The sequence below is a fragment of the Oncorhynchus mykiss genome, chromosome 9 (assembly GCF_057628025.1).
Source record: "Oncorhynchus mykiss isolate SJ-2025 chromosome 9, ASM5762802v1, whole genome shotgun sequence".
Classification (NCBI taxonomy): Eukaryota; Metazoa; Chordata; class Actinopteri; order Salmoniformes; family Salmonidae; genus Oncorhynchus; species Oncorhynchus mykiss.
Window position 1 is genome coordinate 3,432,351 of NC_143030.1, and position 18,485 is coordinate 3,450,835.

Sequence of the window (18,485 nt, forward strand, 5' to 3'; positions counted from 1 at the left end):
TAAATCCACTTCAAATTGTGTAGATGAAGAGGAGGAGACGGGTTAAAGAAGGATTTTTAAGCCTTGAGAAAATTGAGACATGGATTGTGTACATGTGCCATTCAGAGGGTGAATGAGCAAGACAAAATATTTAAGTGCCTTTGAAACGGGGTAGGATAGAAGGTGCACCGGTTTGTGTCAAGAACGGCAATGCTTCTGGGTTTTTCACGCTCAACCGTTTCCTGTGTGTATCAACAACGGTCCACCACCCAAAGGACATCCAGCCAACTTGACAACTGTGGGAAGTATTGGAGTCAACATGGGCCAGCATCTCTGTGGAACACTTTTAAAACTGTGTAGAGTCCATGACCCGACAAATTGAGGCTGTTCTGAGGGGAGGGGGGGTGCAACTCTATATTAGGAAGGTGTTCCTAATGTTTTGTACACTCAGTGTATGCGTTACAGTGTGTGTGTTACTGTGTGTTACCTATATGTGGTGGTCTCTAGTGTTACCTATATGTGGTGGTCTCTAGTGTTACCTATATGTCGGTGGTCTCTAGTGTTACCTCTATGTCGGTGGTCTCTAGTGTTACCTCTATGTCGGTGGTCTCTAGTGTTACCTCTATGTTGGTGGTCTCTAGTGTTACCTCTATGTCGGTGGTCTCTAGTGTTACCTATATGTTGGTGGTCTCTAGTGTTACCTCTATGTCGGTGGTCTCTAGTGTTACCTATATGTAGGTGGTCTCTAGTGTTACCTCTATGTCGGTGGTCTCTAGTGTTACCTATATGTTGGTGGTCTCTAGTGTTACCTATATGTTGGTGGTCTCTAGTGTTACCTCTATGTCGGTGGTCTCTAGTGTTACCTATATGTTGGTGGTCTCTAGTGTTACCTCTATGTCGGTGGTCTCTAGTGTTACCTCTATGTTGGTGGTCTCTAGTGTTACCTCTATGTCGGTGGTCTCTAGTGTTACCTCTATGTCGGTGGTCTCTAGTGTTACCTCTATGTCGGTGGTCTCTAGTGTTACCTCTATGTCGGTGGTCTCTAGTGTTACCTATATGTCGGTGGTCTCTAGTGTTACCTATATGTTGGTGGTCTCTAGTGTTACCTATATGTCGGTGGTCTCTAGTGTTACCTATATGTTGGTGGTCTCTAGTGTTACCTATATGTTGGTGGTCTCTAGTGTTACCTCTATGTTGGTGGTCTCTAGTGTTACCTATATGTCGGTGGTCTCTAGTGTTACCTATATGTTGGTGGTCTCTAGTGTTACCTATATGTTGGTGGTCTCTCTTGTCGTAGCTCTCCTTGACTCTGAAGCCTCTCGTTCTCAATACCTGACCTGGTCTCAGTCTGCCATACCACGACACACACACACTGTTCCACAACACACACACACACACACACCCCGACACATCACACACCTCCAACACCGCCTAGGAAAGAGAGGAAGAGAAGAGGGGAGAAAAGCAGACAGAGAGAATATGAGGTCAGTACCAGTCAAACAACCTACCGGGTTACTAGTCCAACGCTCTAACCACTAGACTACCTGCACTATTAAATATACAGTACCAGTCAAAAGTTTACACACCTACTCATTCAAGGGTTTTTCTTTATTTTTACTATTTTCTACATTGTAGAATAATAGTGAAGATATCAAAACTATGAAATAACACATTATGTAGTAACCAAAAAGTGTTAAACAACTCAAAACATACTTTATATTTGAGATTCTTCAAAGTAGTCACCCTTTGCCATGATGACAGCTTTGCACACACTTGGCATTCTCTCAACCAGTTTCACCTGGAATGCTTTTCCAACAGACTTGAAAGAGTTCCCACATATGCTGAGCACATGTTGGCTGCTTTTCCTTCCCTCTGAGGTCTGACTCCCAAACCATCTCAATTGGGTTGAGGTCAAATCAAATCAAATGTTATTGGTCACATACACATGGTTACCAGATGTTAATGCGAGTGTAGCGAAATGCTTGTGCTTCTAGTTCTGACCGTGCAGTAATATCTAACAAGTAATCTAACAATTTCACAACAACTACCTTATGCACACAAGTGTAAAGGAATGAATAAGAATATGTACATATAAATATATGGATGAGCGATAGCCAAACGACATGCAGTAGATGGTATAGAATACAGTATATACGTATGAGATGAGTAATGTAGGATATGTAAACATTATATAAAGTGACTAGTGATGCATTTATTAAGTCCATTTATTTAAGGTTGGGTGATCGTTAAGGCCAGATCATCTGATGCAGCAATCCATCACTCTCCTTCTTGGTCATAAATCCCTTACACAGCTTGGAGGTGTGTTGGGTCATTGTCCTGTTGAAAAACTAATGATAGTCCCACTAAGTGCAAACCAGATGGGATGGTGTATCGCTGCAGAATGATGTGGTAGTCATGCTGGTTAAGTGTGCCTTGATTTCTCAATAAATCACAGACAATGTCACCAGCAAAGCATCCCACACCATCACACCTCCTCCACCATGCTTCACGGTGGGAACCACACATGCGGAGATCATCCGTTCACCTACTTTGAGTCTCACAAAGACACAGCGGTTGGAACCAAAAATCTCAAGTTTGGACTCATCAGACCAAAGGACAGATTTCCACCGATCTAATGTCCATTGCTTGTGTTTCTTGGCCCAAGCAAGTCTCATCTTGGTGTCCTTTAGTAGTGGTTTCTTTGCAGCAAAGCCATGAAGGCCTGATTCACGCAGTCTCCTCTGAACAGTTGATGTTGAGATGTGTCTGTTACTTGAACTCTGTGAAGCATTTGGCCTGCAATCAGAGCTGCAGTTAACTGTAATGAACTTATCCTCTGCAGCAGAGGTAACTCTGGGTCTTCCTTTCCTGTGGCGGTCCTCATGAGAGCCAGTTAACTCTAATGAACTTATCCTCTGCAGCAGAGGTAACTCTGGGTCTTCCTTTCCTGTGGCGGTCCTCATGAGAGACAGTTTCATCATAGCACTTTACATTTTCCGGATTAACTGACCTTCATGTCTTAAAGTAATGATGGACTGTCGTTTCTCTTTGCTTATTTGAGCTGTTCTTGCCATAATATTTACTTGGTGTTTTACCAAATAAGGCTATTTTCTGAATACCACCTTGTCACAGCACAACTGATTGGCTCAAAAGTATGAAGAAGGAAAGAAATTCCACAAATTAACTTTCAAGAAGGCACACCTGTTTATTGAAATGCATTCCAGGTGACTTACCTTATGAAGCTGGTTGAGAGAATGCCAAGAGTGTGCAAAGCTGGCATCAAGGCAAAGGGTGGCTACTTTGAAACATCTCAAATATAAAATTAATTTTGATTTGTTTCACACTTTGTTTGGTTACTACACGATTCCATGTGTTATTTCATAGTTTTGTGGTCTTCACTATTATTCTACAATGTAGTAAGAAAAGAAAAACCTTGAATGAGTAGGTGTGTCCAAACTTTTGACTGGTAGTGTATATGTATGTATGTACTAACCTTATAAGGACATTCACAATTGCTGTCGGATTTCCCATAATACATCACTCTGGACTTGTTAAGAACTCGCACCACCAGCAGACCCCTGGCCACACCCCTCCTCGCTGTGGCACCGCCCTTACGGGACAGGAAGTCCTCCTGCAGTTCAGCTAGCGTCACTGTAGCCCGAACACCTGGAGAGAGACAACACACACTTGGAGAGACAACACACACCTGGAGAGAGACAACACACACACACACACCTGGAGAGAGACAACACACACACACACCTGGAGAGAGACAACACACACACACACCTGGAGAGAGACAACACACACACACACCTGGAGACAGACAACACACACACCTGGAGAGAGACAACACACACACACACACACTTGGAGAGAGACAACACACACACACACACTTGGAGAGAGACAACACACACACACACCTGGAGAGAAACAACACACACACACACACACCTGGAGAGAAACAACACACACACACACACGTGGAGAGAAACAACACACACACACACACCTGGAGAGAAACAACACACACACACACACACACACACCTGGAGAGAAACAACATACACACACACACACACCTGGAGAGAGACCACACACACACACCTGGAGAGAGACCACACACACACACCTGGAGAGAGACAACACACACACCTGGAGAGAGACAACACACACACCTGGAGAGAGACAACACACACACCTGGAGAGAGACAACACACACACCTGGAGAGAGACAACACACACACATGGAGAGAGACAACACACACACCTGGAGAGAGACAACACACACACCTGGAGAGAGACAACACACACACCTGGAGAGAGACAACACACACACCTGGAGAGAGACAACACACACACCTGGAGAGAGACAACACACACACCTGGAGAGAGACAACACACACACCTGGAGAGAGACAACACACACACCTGGAGAGAGACAACACACACACCTGGAGAGAGACAACACACACACCTGGAGAGAGACAACACACACACCTGGAGAGAGACAACACACACACCTGGAGAGAGACAACACACACACCTGGAGAGAGACAACACACACACATGGAGAGAGACAACACACACACCTGGAGAGAGACAACACACACACCTGGAGAGAGACAACACACACACCTGGAGAGAGACAACACACACCTGGAGAGAGACAACACACACCTGGAGAGAGATAACACACACCTGGAGAGAGATAACACACACACACACACCTGGAGAGAGAACACACTCCTGCTCTGTACTAAAACTACTACGCACCCTCTTCGTCTTGGTCCGAGTCCTCTGAGTCGTCTGAGTTGGGGGTCTCCCTCCAGGCTGGTCCACTGTAGTCCTGGTTGTTCCAGAGGGGCAGATAGCAGCTTCTCCTGGCCCTGAGGGGCAGCAAGCTGGGGGCCTGGGCCCTCTCTAGGTGGACTGGGTCTGGGATTAGGGCTGGGTCTGCTGGATGGGATCCTGGGTCTCTCTCTGGGTCTGGTTGGGCTCCGTACCATGGCAGTCTCTCCACCTCCACCCCGGGAGTCAGCCCCTCCATCCCCCCTTCGTCCCCAGCCACCTCCACACTCACCAGCCTGTAAGTCCTCCCTCCTCCCCCCTCCTCCTCTACAGACTCCCCGGGTGAAAAGGTAACATGTCGTAGCTGAGAGCCACACCGGAACACATTCCTCTCCACCAGACGGTTGAGGCTGGGGTCAAGGGTCACACGCAGCCTGAAGACGGAGAGACAGGGTGAGGAGGAACGCAGTACACAATGCCGGAGAAGGAGATTTTAATAAGCTAGCTAGCTGGGCTAACTACAATAAAAACTGCAGCTAGCTAGCTGGGCTAACTACAATAAAAACTGCAGCTAGCTAGCTGGGCTAACTACAATAAAAACTGCAGCTAGCTAGCTGGGCTAACTACAATAAAAACTGCAGCTAGCTAGCAGCCTGGAAGCAGATGTGTTGATGTTCCTCCAAATCTATTTGTTGTTTTATCAAACCATCCTGCCAAAATTAAACTAGGGGTCAGCATTTTCACTTTTGGATGAAAAGCGTGCCCAGAGTACACTGCCTGCTACTCAGTCCCAGATGCTAATATATGCATATTATTAGTATATTTGGATAGAAAACACTATGAAGTTTCTAAAACTGTTTGAATGATGTCTGTGAGTATAACAGAACTCATATGGCAGGCGAAAACCTGAGAAAAATCCAACCAGGAAGTGGGAAATCTGACGTTTGTAGTTTTTCAACTTATTGCCATTCCAATATACAATGTCTGTGAGATCGTTTTGCACTTCCTAAGGCTTCCACTAGATGTCAACATTCTTTAGAACCTTGCTTTTCTATAGACAAAGGAATTCTCCGGTTGGAACATTGTTGAAGATTTATGATAAAAACATCCTACAGATTGATTCTATACTTCGTTTGACATGTTTCTATGACCTGTAATATGACTTTTTGGACTTTTCGTCCGGACTTTCGGATGGACTTGCATGCGCGTTTGGATTTGTTTACAAAACGCCCTAACAATAAATTATGAACTTTATCGAACAAATAATTGGGATTCCTGGGAGTGCATTCTGATGAAGATCATCAAAGGTAAGTGAATATTTATAATGCTATTTCTAACTAATGTTGACTCCACAACATGGCGGATATCTTTTTGGCTGGTTGGGCTCTGAGAGCCGTACTCAGATTATTGCATGGTATGCATTTTTAAAAAATCAGACACAGTAGTTGCATTAAGGAGAAGTTTATCTAAAGTTCCATGTATAATAGTTGTATCTTTTATCAATGTTTGTTATGAGTATTTCTGTAAACTGATGTCGCTCTCTGCAAAATCACTGCATGTTTTAAAACTACTGAACATAACACGCCAATGCTAGCGGAACCCTGTTCCCAGACAGGTTAAGAAACAAAGACTGGAACAAAGGCTAGCAAGCTACATGTTGAAAATTAATCTCTATGGAATTAACATCTCCATCCACAAAATACACACACCAAACCCTGTCCAGGCCTTTGTAGGACTTCTGTAACCTAGTCAGGTCAGACAGTAACCTAGTCCAGTCAGATAGACAGTAACCTGGTCCAGTCAGACAGACAGTAACCTAGTCCAGTCAGACAGTAACCTAGTCCAGACAGACAGTAACCTAGTCCAGTCAGACAGACAGTAACCTAGTCCAGTCAGACAGACATTAACCTAGTCCAGTCAGACAGACAGTAACCTAGTCCAGTCAGACAGACAGTAACCTAGTCCAGTCAGACAGACATTAACCTAGTCCAGTCAGACAGACAGTAACCTAGTCCAGTCAGACAGACATTAACCTAGTCCAGTCAGACAGACATTAACCTAGTCCAGTCAGACAGACAGTAACCTAGTCCAGTCAGACAGACATTAACCTAGTCCAGTCAGACAGACATTAACCTAGTCCAGTCAGACAGACATTAACCTAGTCCAGTCAGACAGATTCTAACCTAGTCCAGTCAGGTCAGACAGTAACCTAGTCCAGTCAGGTCAGACAGTAACCTAGTCCAGTCAGGTCATACAGTAACCTAGTCCAGTCAGACAGACAGTAACCTAGTCCAGACAGACAGTAACCTAGTCCAGACAGACAGTAACCTAGTCCAGTCAGACAGACAGTGACCTGGTCCAGTCAGGTCAGACAGTAACCTAGTCCAGTCAGACAGACAGTAACCTAGTACAGTTAGACAGACAGTAACCTAGTCCAGTCAGACAGACAGTAACCTAGTCCAGTCAGACAGACAGTAACCTGGTCCAGTCAGGTCAGACAGTAACCTAGTCCAGTCAGGTCAGACAGTAACCTAGTCCAGTCAGGTCATACAGTAACCTAGTCCAGTCAGACAGACAGAAACCTGGTCCAGTCAGACAGACAGTAACCTAGTCCAGTCAGACAGTAACCTAGTCCAGTCAGACAGACAGTAACCTAGTCCAGTCAGACAGACAGACAGTAACCTAGTCCAGTCAGACAGACAGAAACCTGGTCCAGTCAGACAGACAGTAACCTAGTCCAGTCAGACAGACAGACAGTAACCTAGTCCAGTCAGACAGACAGAAACCTGGTCCAGTCAGACAGACAGTAACCTAGTCCAGTCAGACAGACAGTAACCTAGTCCAGTCAGACAGACAGTAACCTAGTCCAGTCAGATAGTAACCTAGTCCAGTCAGACAGACAGAAACCTGGTCCAGTCAGACAGAAACCTGGTCCAGTCAGACAGACAGTAACCTAGTCCAGTCAGACAGACAGAAACCTGGTCCAGTCAGACAGACAGTAACCTAGTCCAGTCAGACAGACAGACAGTAACCTAGTCCAGTCAGATAGACAGACAGTAACCTAGTCCAGTCAGACAGACAGTAACCTAGTCCAGTCAGACAGACAGACAGTAACCTAGTCCAGTCAGACAGACAGTAAACGAGTCCAGTCAGATAGACAGACAGTAACCTAGTCCAGTCAGACAGGCAGTAACCTAGTCCAGTCTGGCAGACAGTAACCTAGTCCAGTCTGGCAGACAGTAACCTAGTCCAGTCAGACAGACAGTACCCTAGTCCAGTCAGGTCAGACAGTAACCTAGTCCAGTCAGACAGACAGAAACCTGGTCCAGTCAGACAGACAGTAACCTAGTCCAGTCAGACAGACAGACAGTAACCTAGTCCAGTCAGACAGACAGAAACCTGGTCCAGTCAGACAGACAGTAACCTAGTCCAGTCAGACAGACAGTAACCTAGTCCAGTCAGACAGACAGTAACCTAGTCCAGTCAGATAGTAACCTAGTCCAGTCAGACAGACAGAAACCTGGTCCAGTCAGACAGACAGTAACCTAGTCCAGTCAGACAGACAGAAACCTGGTCCAGTCAGACAGACAGTAACCTAGTCCAGTCAGACAGACAGACAGTAACCTAGTCCAGTCAGATAGACAGACAGTAACCTAGTCCAGTCAGACAGACAGTAACCTAGTCCAGTCAGACAGACAGACAGTAACCTAGTCCAGTCAGACAGACAGTAAACGAGTCCAGTCAGATAGACAGACAGTAACCTAGTCCAGTCAGACAGACAGTAACCTAGTCCAGTCTGGCAGACAGTAACCTAGTCCAGTCTGGCAGACAGTAACCTAGTCCAGTCAGACAGACAGTACCCTAGTCCAGTCAGGTCAGACAGTAACCTAGTCCAGTCAGACAGACAGAAACCTGGTCCAGTCAGACAGACAGTAACCTAGTCCAGTCAGACAGACAGTAACCTAGTCCAGTCTGGCAGACAGTAACCTAGTCCAGTCTGGCAGACAGTAACCTAGTCCAGTCTGGCAGACAGTAACCTAGTCCAGTCAGACAGACAGTACCCTAGTCCAGTCAGGTCAGACAGTAACCTAGTCCAGTCAGACAGACAGAAACCTGGTCCAGTCAGACAGACAGTAACCTAGTCCAGTCAGACAGACAGTAACCTAGTCCAGTCTGGCAGACAGTAACCTAGTCCAGTCTGGCAGACAGTAACCTAGTCCAGTCAGATAGACAGTAACCTAGTCCAGTCAGACAGACAGTAACCTAGTCCAGTCAGACAGACAGTAACCTAGTCCAGTCAGACAGACAGTAACCTAGTCCAGTCAGACAGACAGTAACCTAGTCCAGTCAGACAGACAGTACCCTAGTCCAGTCAGACAGACAGTAACCTAGTCCAGTCAGACAGACAGTACCCTAGTCCAGTCAGACAGACAGTAACCTAGTCCAGAGAGACAGACAGTAACCTAGTCCAGAGAGACAGACAGTACCCTAGTCCAGTCAGACAGACAGTAACCTAGTCCAGTCAGGTCAGACAGTAACCTAGTCCAGTCAGGTCAGACAGTAACCTAGTCCAGTCAGACAGACAGTAACCTAGTCCAGTCAGACAGACAGTAACCTAGTCCAGTCAGACAGACAGTAACCTAGTCCAGTCAGACAGACAGTAACCTAGTCCAGAGAGACAGACAGTAACCTAGTCCAGTCAGACAGACAGTAACCCAGTCCAGTCAGATAGACAGTAACCAGTCACTGGGCTACTGTACCCACCATACAGTCACTGGGCTACTGTACCCACCATACAGTCACTGGGCTACTGTACCCACCATACAGTCACTGGGCTACTGTACCCACAACCATACAGTCACTGGGCTACTGTACCCACCACCATACAGTCACTGGGCTACTGTACCCACCATACAGTCACTGGGCTACTGTACCCTACCCACCATACAGTCACTGGGCTACTGTACCCACCATACAGTCACTGGGCTACTGTACCCAACACCATACAGTCACTGGGCCACTGTACCCACCACCATACAGTCACTGGGCTACTGTACCCACCATACAGTCACTGGGCTACTGTACCCACCACCATACAGTCACTGGGCTACTGTACCCACCACCATACAGTCACTGGGCTACTGTACCCACCACCATACAGTCACTGGGCTACTGTACCCACCATACAATCACTGGGCTACTGTACCCACCACCATACAGTCACTGGGCTACTGTACCCACCACCATACAGTCAATGGGCTACTGTACCCACCATACAGTCACTGGGCTACTGCACCCACCATACTGTCACTGGGCTACTGTACCCACCATACAGTCACTGGGCTACTGTACCCACCATACAGTCACTGGGCTACTGTACCCACCACCGTACAGTCACTGTGCTACTGTACCCACCACCATACAGTCACTGGGCTACTGTACCCACCACCATACAGTCACTGGGCTACTGTACCCACCACCATACAGTCACTGGGCTACTGTACCCACCACCATACAGTCACTGGGCTACTGTACCCACCATACAGTCACTGGGCTACTGTACCCACCACCATACAGTCACTGGGCTACTGTACCCACCACCATACAGTCACTGGGCTACTGTACCCACCATACAGTCACTGGGCTACTGTACCCACCACCATACAGTCACTGGGCTACTGTACCCACCATACAGTCACTGGGCTACTGTACCCACCACCATACAGTCACTGGGCTACTGTACCCACCACCATACAGTCACTGGGCTACTGTACCCACCACCATACAGTCACTGGGCTACTGTACCCACCACCATACAGTCACTAGGCTACTGTACCCACCACCATACAGTCACTGGGCTACTGTACCCACCACCATACAGTCACTGGGCTACTGTACCCACCACCATACAGTCACTGGGCTACTGTACCCACCATACAGTCACTGGGCTACTGTACCCACCATACAGTCACTGGGCTACTGTACCCACCACCATACAGTCACTGGGCTACTGTACCCACCACCATACAGTCACTGGGCTACTGTACCCACCACCATACAGTCACTGGGCTACTGTACCCACCACCATACAGTCACTGGGCTACTGTACCCACCACCATACAGTCACTGGGCTACTGTACCCACCACCATACAGTCACTGGGCTACTGTACCCACCACCATACAGTCACTGGGCTACTGTACCCACCACCATACAGTCACTGGGCTACTGTACCCACCACCATACAGTCACTGGGGTACTGTACCCACCATACAGTCACTGGGCTACTGTACCCACCACCATACAGTCACTGGGCTACTGTACCCACCACCATACAGTCACTGGGCTACTGTACCCACCACCATACAGTCACTGGGCTACTGTACCCACCACCATACAGTCACTGGGCTACTGTACCCACCATACAGTCACTGGGCTACTGTACCCACCACCATACAGTCACTGGGCTACTGTACCCACCATACAGTCACTGTGCTACTGTACCCACCATACAGTCACTGGGCTACTGTACCCACCACCATACAGTCACTGGGCTACTGTACCCACCACCATACAGTCACTGGGCTACTGTACCCACCACCATACAGTCACTGGGCTACTGTACCCACTACCATACAGTCACTGTGCTACTGTACCCACCACCATACAGTCACTGTGCTACTGTACCCACCACCATACAGTCACTGTGCTACTGTACCCACCACCATACAGTCACTGTGCTACTGTACCCACCACCATACAGTCACTGGGCTACTGTACCCACCATACAGTCACTGGGCTACTGTACCCACCACCATACAGTCACTGGGCTACTGTACCCACCACCATACAGTCACTGTGCTACTGTACCCACCACCATACAGTCACTGTGCTACTGTACCCACCACCAAGTCATTGTGATACTGTTGCCTATTCGACTCTACACACCATCAATGTAAAAAAATAAAAAATAAACACCATTTCAAAAAAAATCTATATAAGATCGAATCGAGCCAGTCGGTCACATATTTGCAATTTAACTTGCCTGAATTTAACTTGCATAAACACAATCAAACTGTTTTAATCAGACTAGCCTACTTCAAAACATCTCCTGTAGGCTACCCGCGTACATTCATCCAAAGTATAATTTCAGCGCCCACACTGTGCAGCAGTCATTAGATGAATGGAAAGAGACTTACAATACAACATGTTTATTACATGTGGGAACCGTCCTTACCAGCTCTACAATACTAGCTATCTACACCATACAATAACGTTGGGCTACTGTAGCAGTCTACCTTTCCGTTGTTCACCCTTCTACCCTCAACACTACCCAGACCCACCCACCTGCAGTCCCCATCTGTCAGAGTAGCGTCGTAGAGGCTGTCTGAGGAGCTGATGTTCTGCGGGAAATACAGACTGAAACCTGGGTCTCTCCCGTAACGCTGCACCGACAACACCCATAACCGCTCCCGACAGAGTACCGGGGTGGTGTTGGGTTGGGACGAGCTGGTGGCTGGGCGGGAGAAGGTTCTCTGTAACGGACAGCTCACCGACGCCATGTTTAACGCAAACAACAATACCGCAGTGCAGTGTGGGAACTTCGACTGACAGACAAGATGGCGGGTGTTTTCCTCTGCTTTCAGAGTCAAGTCTGGCTGACTGGATGGGTGTCTGGAAGTGGGCGTGTCAACAGAAGTGGGAGGCTCAACTGCGATAGGCGTTCCATCAGCGCTTTGTAATTGGTTAGACGGTTTTTATTGGTCCGTTCCCGACCGTCTGAAACAAAACTGGGAGAGCTGAAAGCCAGTCTATTCTTGATGGAAAATCCTACTGTGCCATTTGAACTTTAAAAAAACACACAACAAAAACACCTCACTTATTGCTTAAATATGAAAATACAAGTAATTTTGACGTCAGTGATTAGTCTACCAGTTTTTCATTTATTACAACTAATTATTCATTATTAGGCCATTAACTCATTATGTCTTATGTTCAGCTATCACCTGATAAAACTGTGTTATGTGAATAAGGCTATTTTTAATTACTCTTGTGTAATTGGGCAGCAAACAGCCTACCGGTTCTTCATTTACTAATAAATCTACAGCACCAGTCAAAAGTTTGTATACACCTACACATTCAACAGTTTTTCTTGATTTGTACTATTTTCTACATTGTAGAATAATAGTGAAGACATCAAAACTATGAAACAACGCATATTGAATCATGTAGTAACCAAAAAAGTGTTAAACAAATATATTTTAAATTTGAGATTCTTCAAAGTAGGCACCCTTTGCCTTGATGACAGCTTTGCACACTCTTGGCATTCTCTCGACCAGCTTCATGAGGTAGTCACCTGGAATGCATTTCAATTGACAGGTGAGCCTTGTTTAAAGTTCATTTGTGAAATTTCTTTCCTTCTTAATGCGTTTGAGCCAATCAGTTGTGCTGTGACAAGGTAGGGGTGGTATACAGAAGATAGCCCTATTTGGTAAAAGACCAAGTCCATATTATGGCAAGAACAGCTCAAATAAGCAAAGAGAAATGACAGTCCATCATAAATTTAAGACCTGACATTTCAAGAACTAAAAGTTTGTTCAGGTGAAGTCGCAAAAACAATCAAGCGCTGTGATGAAACTGACTCTGCTGCAGAGGATAAGTTCATTAGAGTTAACTGGCTCTCATGAGGACCGCCACAGGAAAGGAAGTCCCAGAGTTACCTCTGCTGCAGAGGATAAGTTCATTAGAGTAAACTGCAGCTCTGATTGCAGCCCAAGTAAATTCTCCACAGAGTTCAAGTAACAGATACATCTCAACATCAACTGTTCAGAGGAGACTGCGTGAATCATGCATCATGTTCGAATTGCTGCAGAGAAACCACTACCAAAAGACACCAATAAGAAGAAGAGACTTGCTTGGGCCAAGAACCATGAGCAATGGACATTAGACCTGTGGAACTATGTCCTTTTGCTCACCTGACCTAAAATTCCTTGCAATCAAATGTCGACCGCATTATCTACCAAGAGAATTCTCTTTGATTATAACCACAGCCGTATATATCCCCCCCCAAGCAGACACATCGATGGCCCTGAATGAACTTCATTGGACTCTATGTAAACTGGAAACCACATATCCTGATGCTGGATTTATTGTAGCTGGGGATTTTAACAAGGCTAATCTGATAACAAGACTCCCTAAATTTTATCAGCATATCGAATACGCTACCCGGGCGGAAAAAATCCCCGACCATTGTTACTCTAACTTCCACGGTGCATACAAAGCCCTGCCTCGCCCTCCTTTCTGCAAATCTGACCACGACTCCATTTGGTTGCTCCCAGCCTATAGACAGAAACTAAAACAGGAAACGCCAGTGCTCAGGTCTGTTCAACGCTGGTCCGACCAATCTGATTCCACGCTTAAAGATTGCTTCGATCATGTGGACTGGGGATATGTTCGGACAATAACATTGATGAATACGCTGATTCGGTGAGCGAGTTTATTAGCAAGTGCATTGGTGATGTTGTACCCACTGCAACTATTAAAACCTTCCCCAACCAGTAACCTTGGATTGATGGCAGCATTCGTACAAAACTGAAAGCGCGAACCACTGCTTTTAATCAGAGCAAGGCGACCGGAAACATGACCGAATACAAACAATGTAGCAATTCCCTCCGCAGGGCAATCAAACAAGCTAAGCGTCAGTATAGAGACAAAGTAGAGTCGCAATTCAATGGCTCAGACACGAGAGGTATGTGGCAGGGTCTACAGTCAATCACGGACTACAAAAAGAAAACCAGCCCCGTCGTAGACCATGATGTCTTGCTCCCAGACAAACTGAACAACTTCTTTGCTCGCTTTGAGGACAATACAGTGCCAACGACATGGCCCGCTACCAAAACTTGCAGGCTCTCCATTGCAGCTAACGTGTGTAAAGCATTTAAACGTGTTAACCCTCGCAAGGCTGCCAGTCCAGACAGCATCCCTAGCCGTGTCCTCAGAGCATACACAGACCAGCTGGCTGGTGTGTTTACGGACATATTCAATCAATCCTTATCCCAGTCTACTGTCCCCACATGCTTCAAGAGGGCCACCATTGTTCCAGTTCCCAAGAAAGCTAAAGTAACTGAGCTAAATGACTATCACCCCATAGCACTCACCTCCGTCATCATGAAGTGCTTTGAGAGACTAGTCAAGGATCATATCACCTCCACCCTACCTGACACCCTAGACACACTCCAATTTGCTTACCGCCCCAATAGGTCCACAGATGACACAATCGCAATCACACTGCACACTGCCCTAACCCATCTGGACAAGAGGAATACATATGTGAGAATGCTATTCATCACTACAGCTCAGTATTTAACACCATAGTACCCTCCAAACTCGTCATCAAGCTTGAGACCCTTGGTCTCGACCCCGCCCTGTGAAACTGGGTCCTGGACTTCCTGACGGGCCTCCCCCAGCTGGTGAGGGTAGGAAACAACATCTCTACCCCGCTCATCCTCAACACTTGGGCCCCACAAGGGTGCATTCTCAGCCCCCTCCTGTACTCCCTGTTCACCCATGACTGCGTGGCCATGCACGCCTCCAACTCAATCATCAAGTTTTCAGATGACACAACAGTGGTAGGCTTGATTACCAACAACGACGAGACGGCCTACAGGGAGGAGGTGAGGGCCCTTGGAGTGTGGTGTTAGGAAAATAACCTCACACTCAACGTCATCAAAACAAAGGAGATAATCGTGGACTTCAGGAAACAGCAGAGGGAGGAGCCCCCTATCCACATCGACGGGACAGTAGTGGACAGTAGTGGAGAAGGTGGAAAGTTTTAAGTTCCTCTGCGTACACACCCCCACACAAATATAAGATTTTTGGTTCCAACCGCCTTGTCTTAGTGAGACGCAGAGAAGGTGAACTGATGATCTCCGCATGTGTGGTTCCCATCGTGAAGCATGGAGGAAGAGGTGTGATGGTGTGGGTTGCTTTGGTGGTGACACTATCTGTGATTTATTTAGAATTCAAGGCACACTTAACCAGCATGGCTACCACAGCACTCTGCAGTGATATGCCATCCCATCTGGTTTGAGCTTAGTCAAATCAAATCAAATGTTATTTGTCACATGCGCCAAATACAAGAGGTGCAGTAATAACCAACAAGTAATCTAGCTAACAATTCCAAAACTACTACCTTATAGACACAAGTGTAAGGGGATAAAGAATATGTACATAAAGATATATGAATGAGTGATGGTACAGAGCGGCATAGGCAAGATACAGTAGATGGTATTGAGTGCAGTATATACATATGAGATGAGTATGTAAACAAAGTGGCATAGTTAAAGTGGCTAGTGATACATGTATTACATAAAGATGCAGTAGATGATATAGAGTACAGTATATACGTATACATATGAGATGAATAATGTAGGGTATGTAAACATTATATTAGGTAGCATTGTTTAAAGTGGCTAGTGATATATTTTACATTTCCCATCAATTCCCATTATTAAAGTGGCTGGAGTTGAGTCAATGTGTTGGCAGCAGCCACTCAATGTTAGTGGTGGCTGTTTAACAGTCTGATGGCCTTGAGATAGAAGCTGTTTTTCAGTCTCTCGGTCCCAGCTTTGATGCACCTGTACTGACCTCGCCTTCTGGATGATAGCGGGGTGAATAGGCAGTGGCTCGGGTGGTTGTTGTCCTTGATGATCTTTATGGCCTTCCTGTGACATCGAGTGGTGTAGGTGTCCTGGAGGGCAGGTAGTTTGCCCCCGGTGATGCGTTGTGCAGACCTCACTACCCTCTGGAGAGCCTTACGGTTGTGGGCGGAGCAGTTGCCGTACCAGGCGGTGATACAGCCCGACAGGATGCTCTCGATTGTGCATCTGTAGAAGTTTGTGAGTGCTTTTGGTGACAAGCCGAATTTCTTCAGCCTCCTGAGGTTGAAGAGGCGCTGCTGCTCCTTCTTCACGATGCTGTTTGTGTGGGTGGACCAATTCAGTTTGTCTGTGATGTGTACGCCAAGGAACTTAAAACTTACTACCCTCTCCACTACTGTTCCATCGATGTGGATAGGGGGGTGTTCCCTCTGCTGTTTCCTGAAGTCCACAATCATCTCCTTAGTTTTGTTGACGTTGAGTGTGAGGTTATTTTCTTGACACCACACTCAGAGGGCCCTCACCTCCTCCCTGTAGGCCGTCAGGGAGTACAGGAGAGGGCTCAGAACGCACCCTTGTGGGGCCCCAGTGTTGAGGATCAGCGGGATGGAGATGTTATTGCCTACCCTCACCACCTGGGGGCGGCCCGTCAGGAAGTCCAGTACCCAGTTGCACAGGGCGGGGCCGAGACCCAGGGTCTCGAGCTTGATGACAAGCTTGGAGGGTACTATGGTGTTAAATGCCGAGCTGTAGTCGATGAACAGCATTCTCACATAGGTATTCCTCTTGTCCAGATGGGTTAGGGCAGTGTGCAGTGTGGTTGAGATTGCATCGTCTGTGGACCTATCTGGGCGGTAAGCAAATTGGAGTGGGTCTAGGGTGTCAGGTAGGGTGGAGGTGATATGGTCCTTGACTAGTCTCTCAAAGCACTTCATGATGACGGAAGTGAGTGCTACGGGGCGGTAGTCGTTTAGCTCAGTTACCTTAGCTTTCTTGGGAACAGGAACAATGGTGGACCTCTTGAAGCATGTGGGAACAGCAGACTGGGATAGGGATTGATTGAATATGTCCGTAAACACACCAGCCAGCTGGTCTGCGCATGCTCTGAGGGCGCGGCTGGGGATGCCGTCTGGGCCTGCAGCCTTGCGAAGGTTAACACGTTTAAATGTTTTCCTCACTTCAGCTGCAGTGAAGGAGAGTCCGCATGTTTTGGTTGCGGGCCGTGGCACTGTATTGTCCCCAAAGCGGGCCAAAAAGTTATTTAGTCTGCCTGGGAGCAAGACATCCTGGTCTGTGACGGGGCTGGTTTTCTTTTTGTAATCCGTAATTGACTGTAGACCCTGCCATATACCTCTTGTGTCTGAGCCGTTGAATTGAGATTCTACTTTGTCTCTATACTGACGCTTAGCTTGTTTGATTGCCTTGCGGAGGGAATAGCTACACTGTTTGTATTCGGTCATGTTTCAGGTCACCTTGTCCTGATTAAAAGCAGTGGTTCGTGCTTTCAGTTTCACGCGAATGCTGCCATCAATCCACGGTTTCTGGTTTGGGAATGTTTTGAATCGTTGCTATGGGAACGACATCTTCAACGCACGTTCTAATGAACTCGCACACCGAATCAGCGTATTCGTCAATGTTGTTGTTTGACGCAATACGAAACATATCCCAGTCCACGTGCTGGAAGCAGTCTTGGAGTGTGGAATCAGATTGGTCGGACCAGCGTTGAACAGACCTCAGCGCGGGAGCTTCTTGTTTTAGTTTCTGTCTGTACGCAGGGAGCAACAAAATGGAGTCGTGGTCAGCTTTTCCGAACGGAGAGCGGGGCAGGGCTTTATATGCGTCGCGGAAGATAGAATAGCAATGATCCAAAGTTTTTCCAGCCCTGGTTGCGCAATCGATATGCTGATACAATTTAGGGTCTTGTTTTCAGATTAGCCTTGTTAAAATCCCCAGCTACAATGAATGCAGCCTCAGGATATATTGATTCCAGTTTGCAAAGAGTCAAATAAAGTTCATTCAGAGCCATCGATGTGTCTGCTTGGGGGGGAATATATAC

General features: G+C 46.9%; 1 protein-coding gene across 4 annotated transcripts in view; it reads right to left on the reverse strand.

Annotated features, from left to right (window-relative positions):
- Positions 1-13,830, reverse strand: part of radx (RPA1 related single stranded DNA binding protein, X-linked) — a 45,329-nt gene extending 31,499 nt beyond the window's left edge. For 2 of the 4 annotated variants that reach the window (XR_016483004.1, XM_090183300.1), the window contains exons 1-4: positions 12,120-13,830; positions 4,759-5,207; positions 3,473-3,645; positions 1,248-1,410 (exon numbers count right to left, since the gene is read on the reverse strand). Coding sequence is in view for 1 of the 4 variants with exons in the window: in XM_090183300.1 (XP_090039426.1) it covers positions 1,248-1,410; positions 3,473-3,645; positions 4,759-5,207; positions 12,120-12,334 (1,000 nt within the window). In the remaining 3 variants the exon portion in view is untranslated. Of the gene's footprint in view, positions 1-653; positions 673-1,247; positions 1,411-3,472; positions 3,646-4,758; positions 5,208-12,119 lie in introns of those variants that run through there. The other 2 variants (XM_090183301.1, XM_036986992.2) reach the window with 2 other exon arrangements.
- Between the last annotated feature and the right edge of the window lie 4,655 nt (positions 13,831-18,485).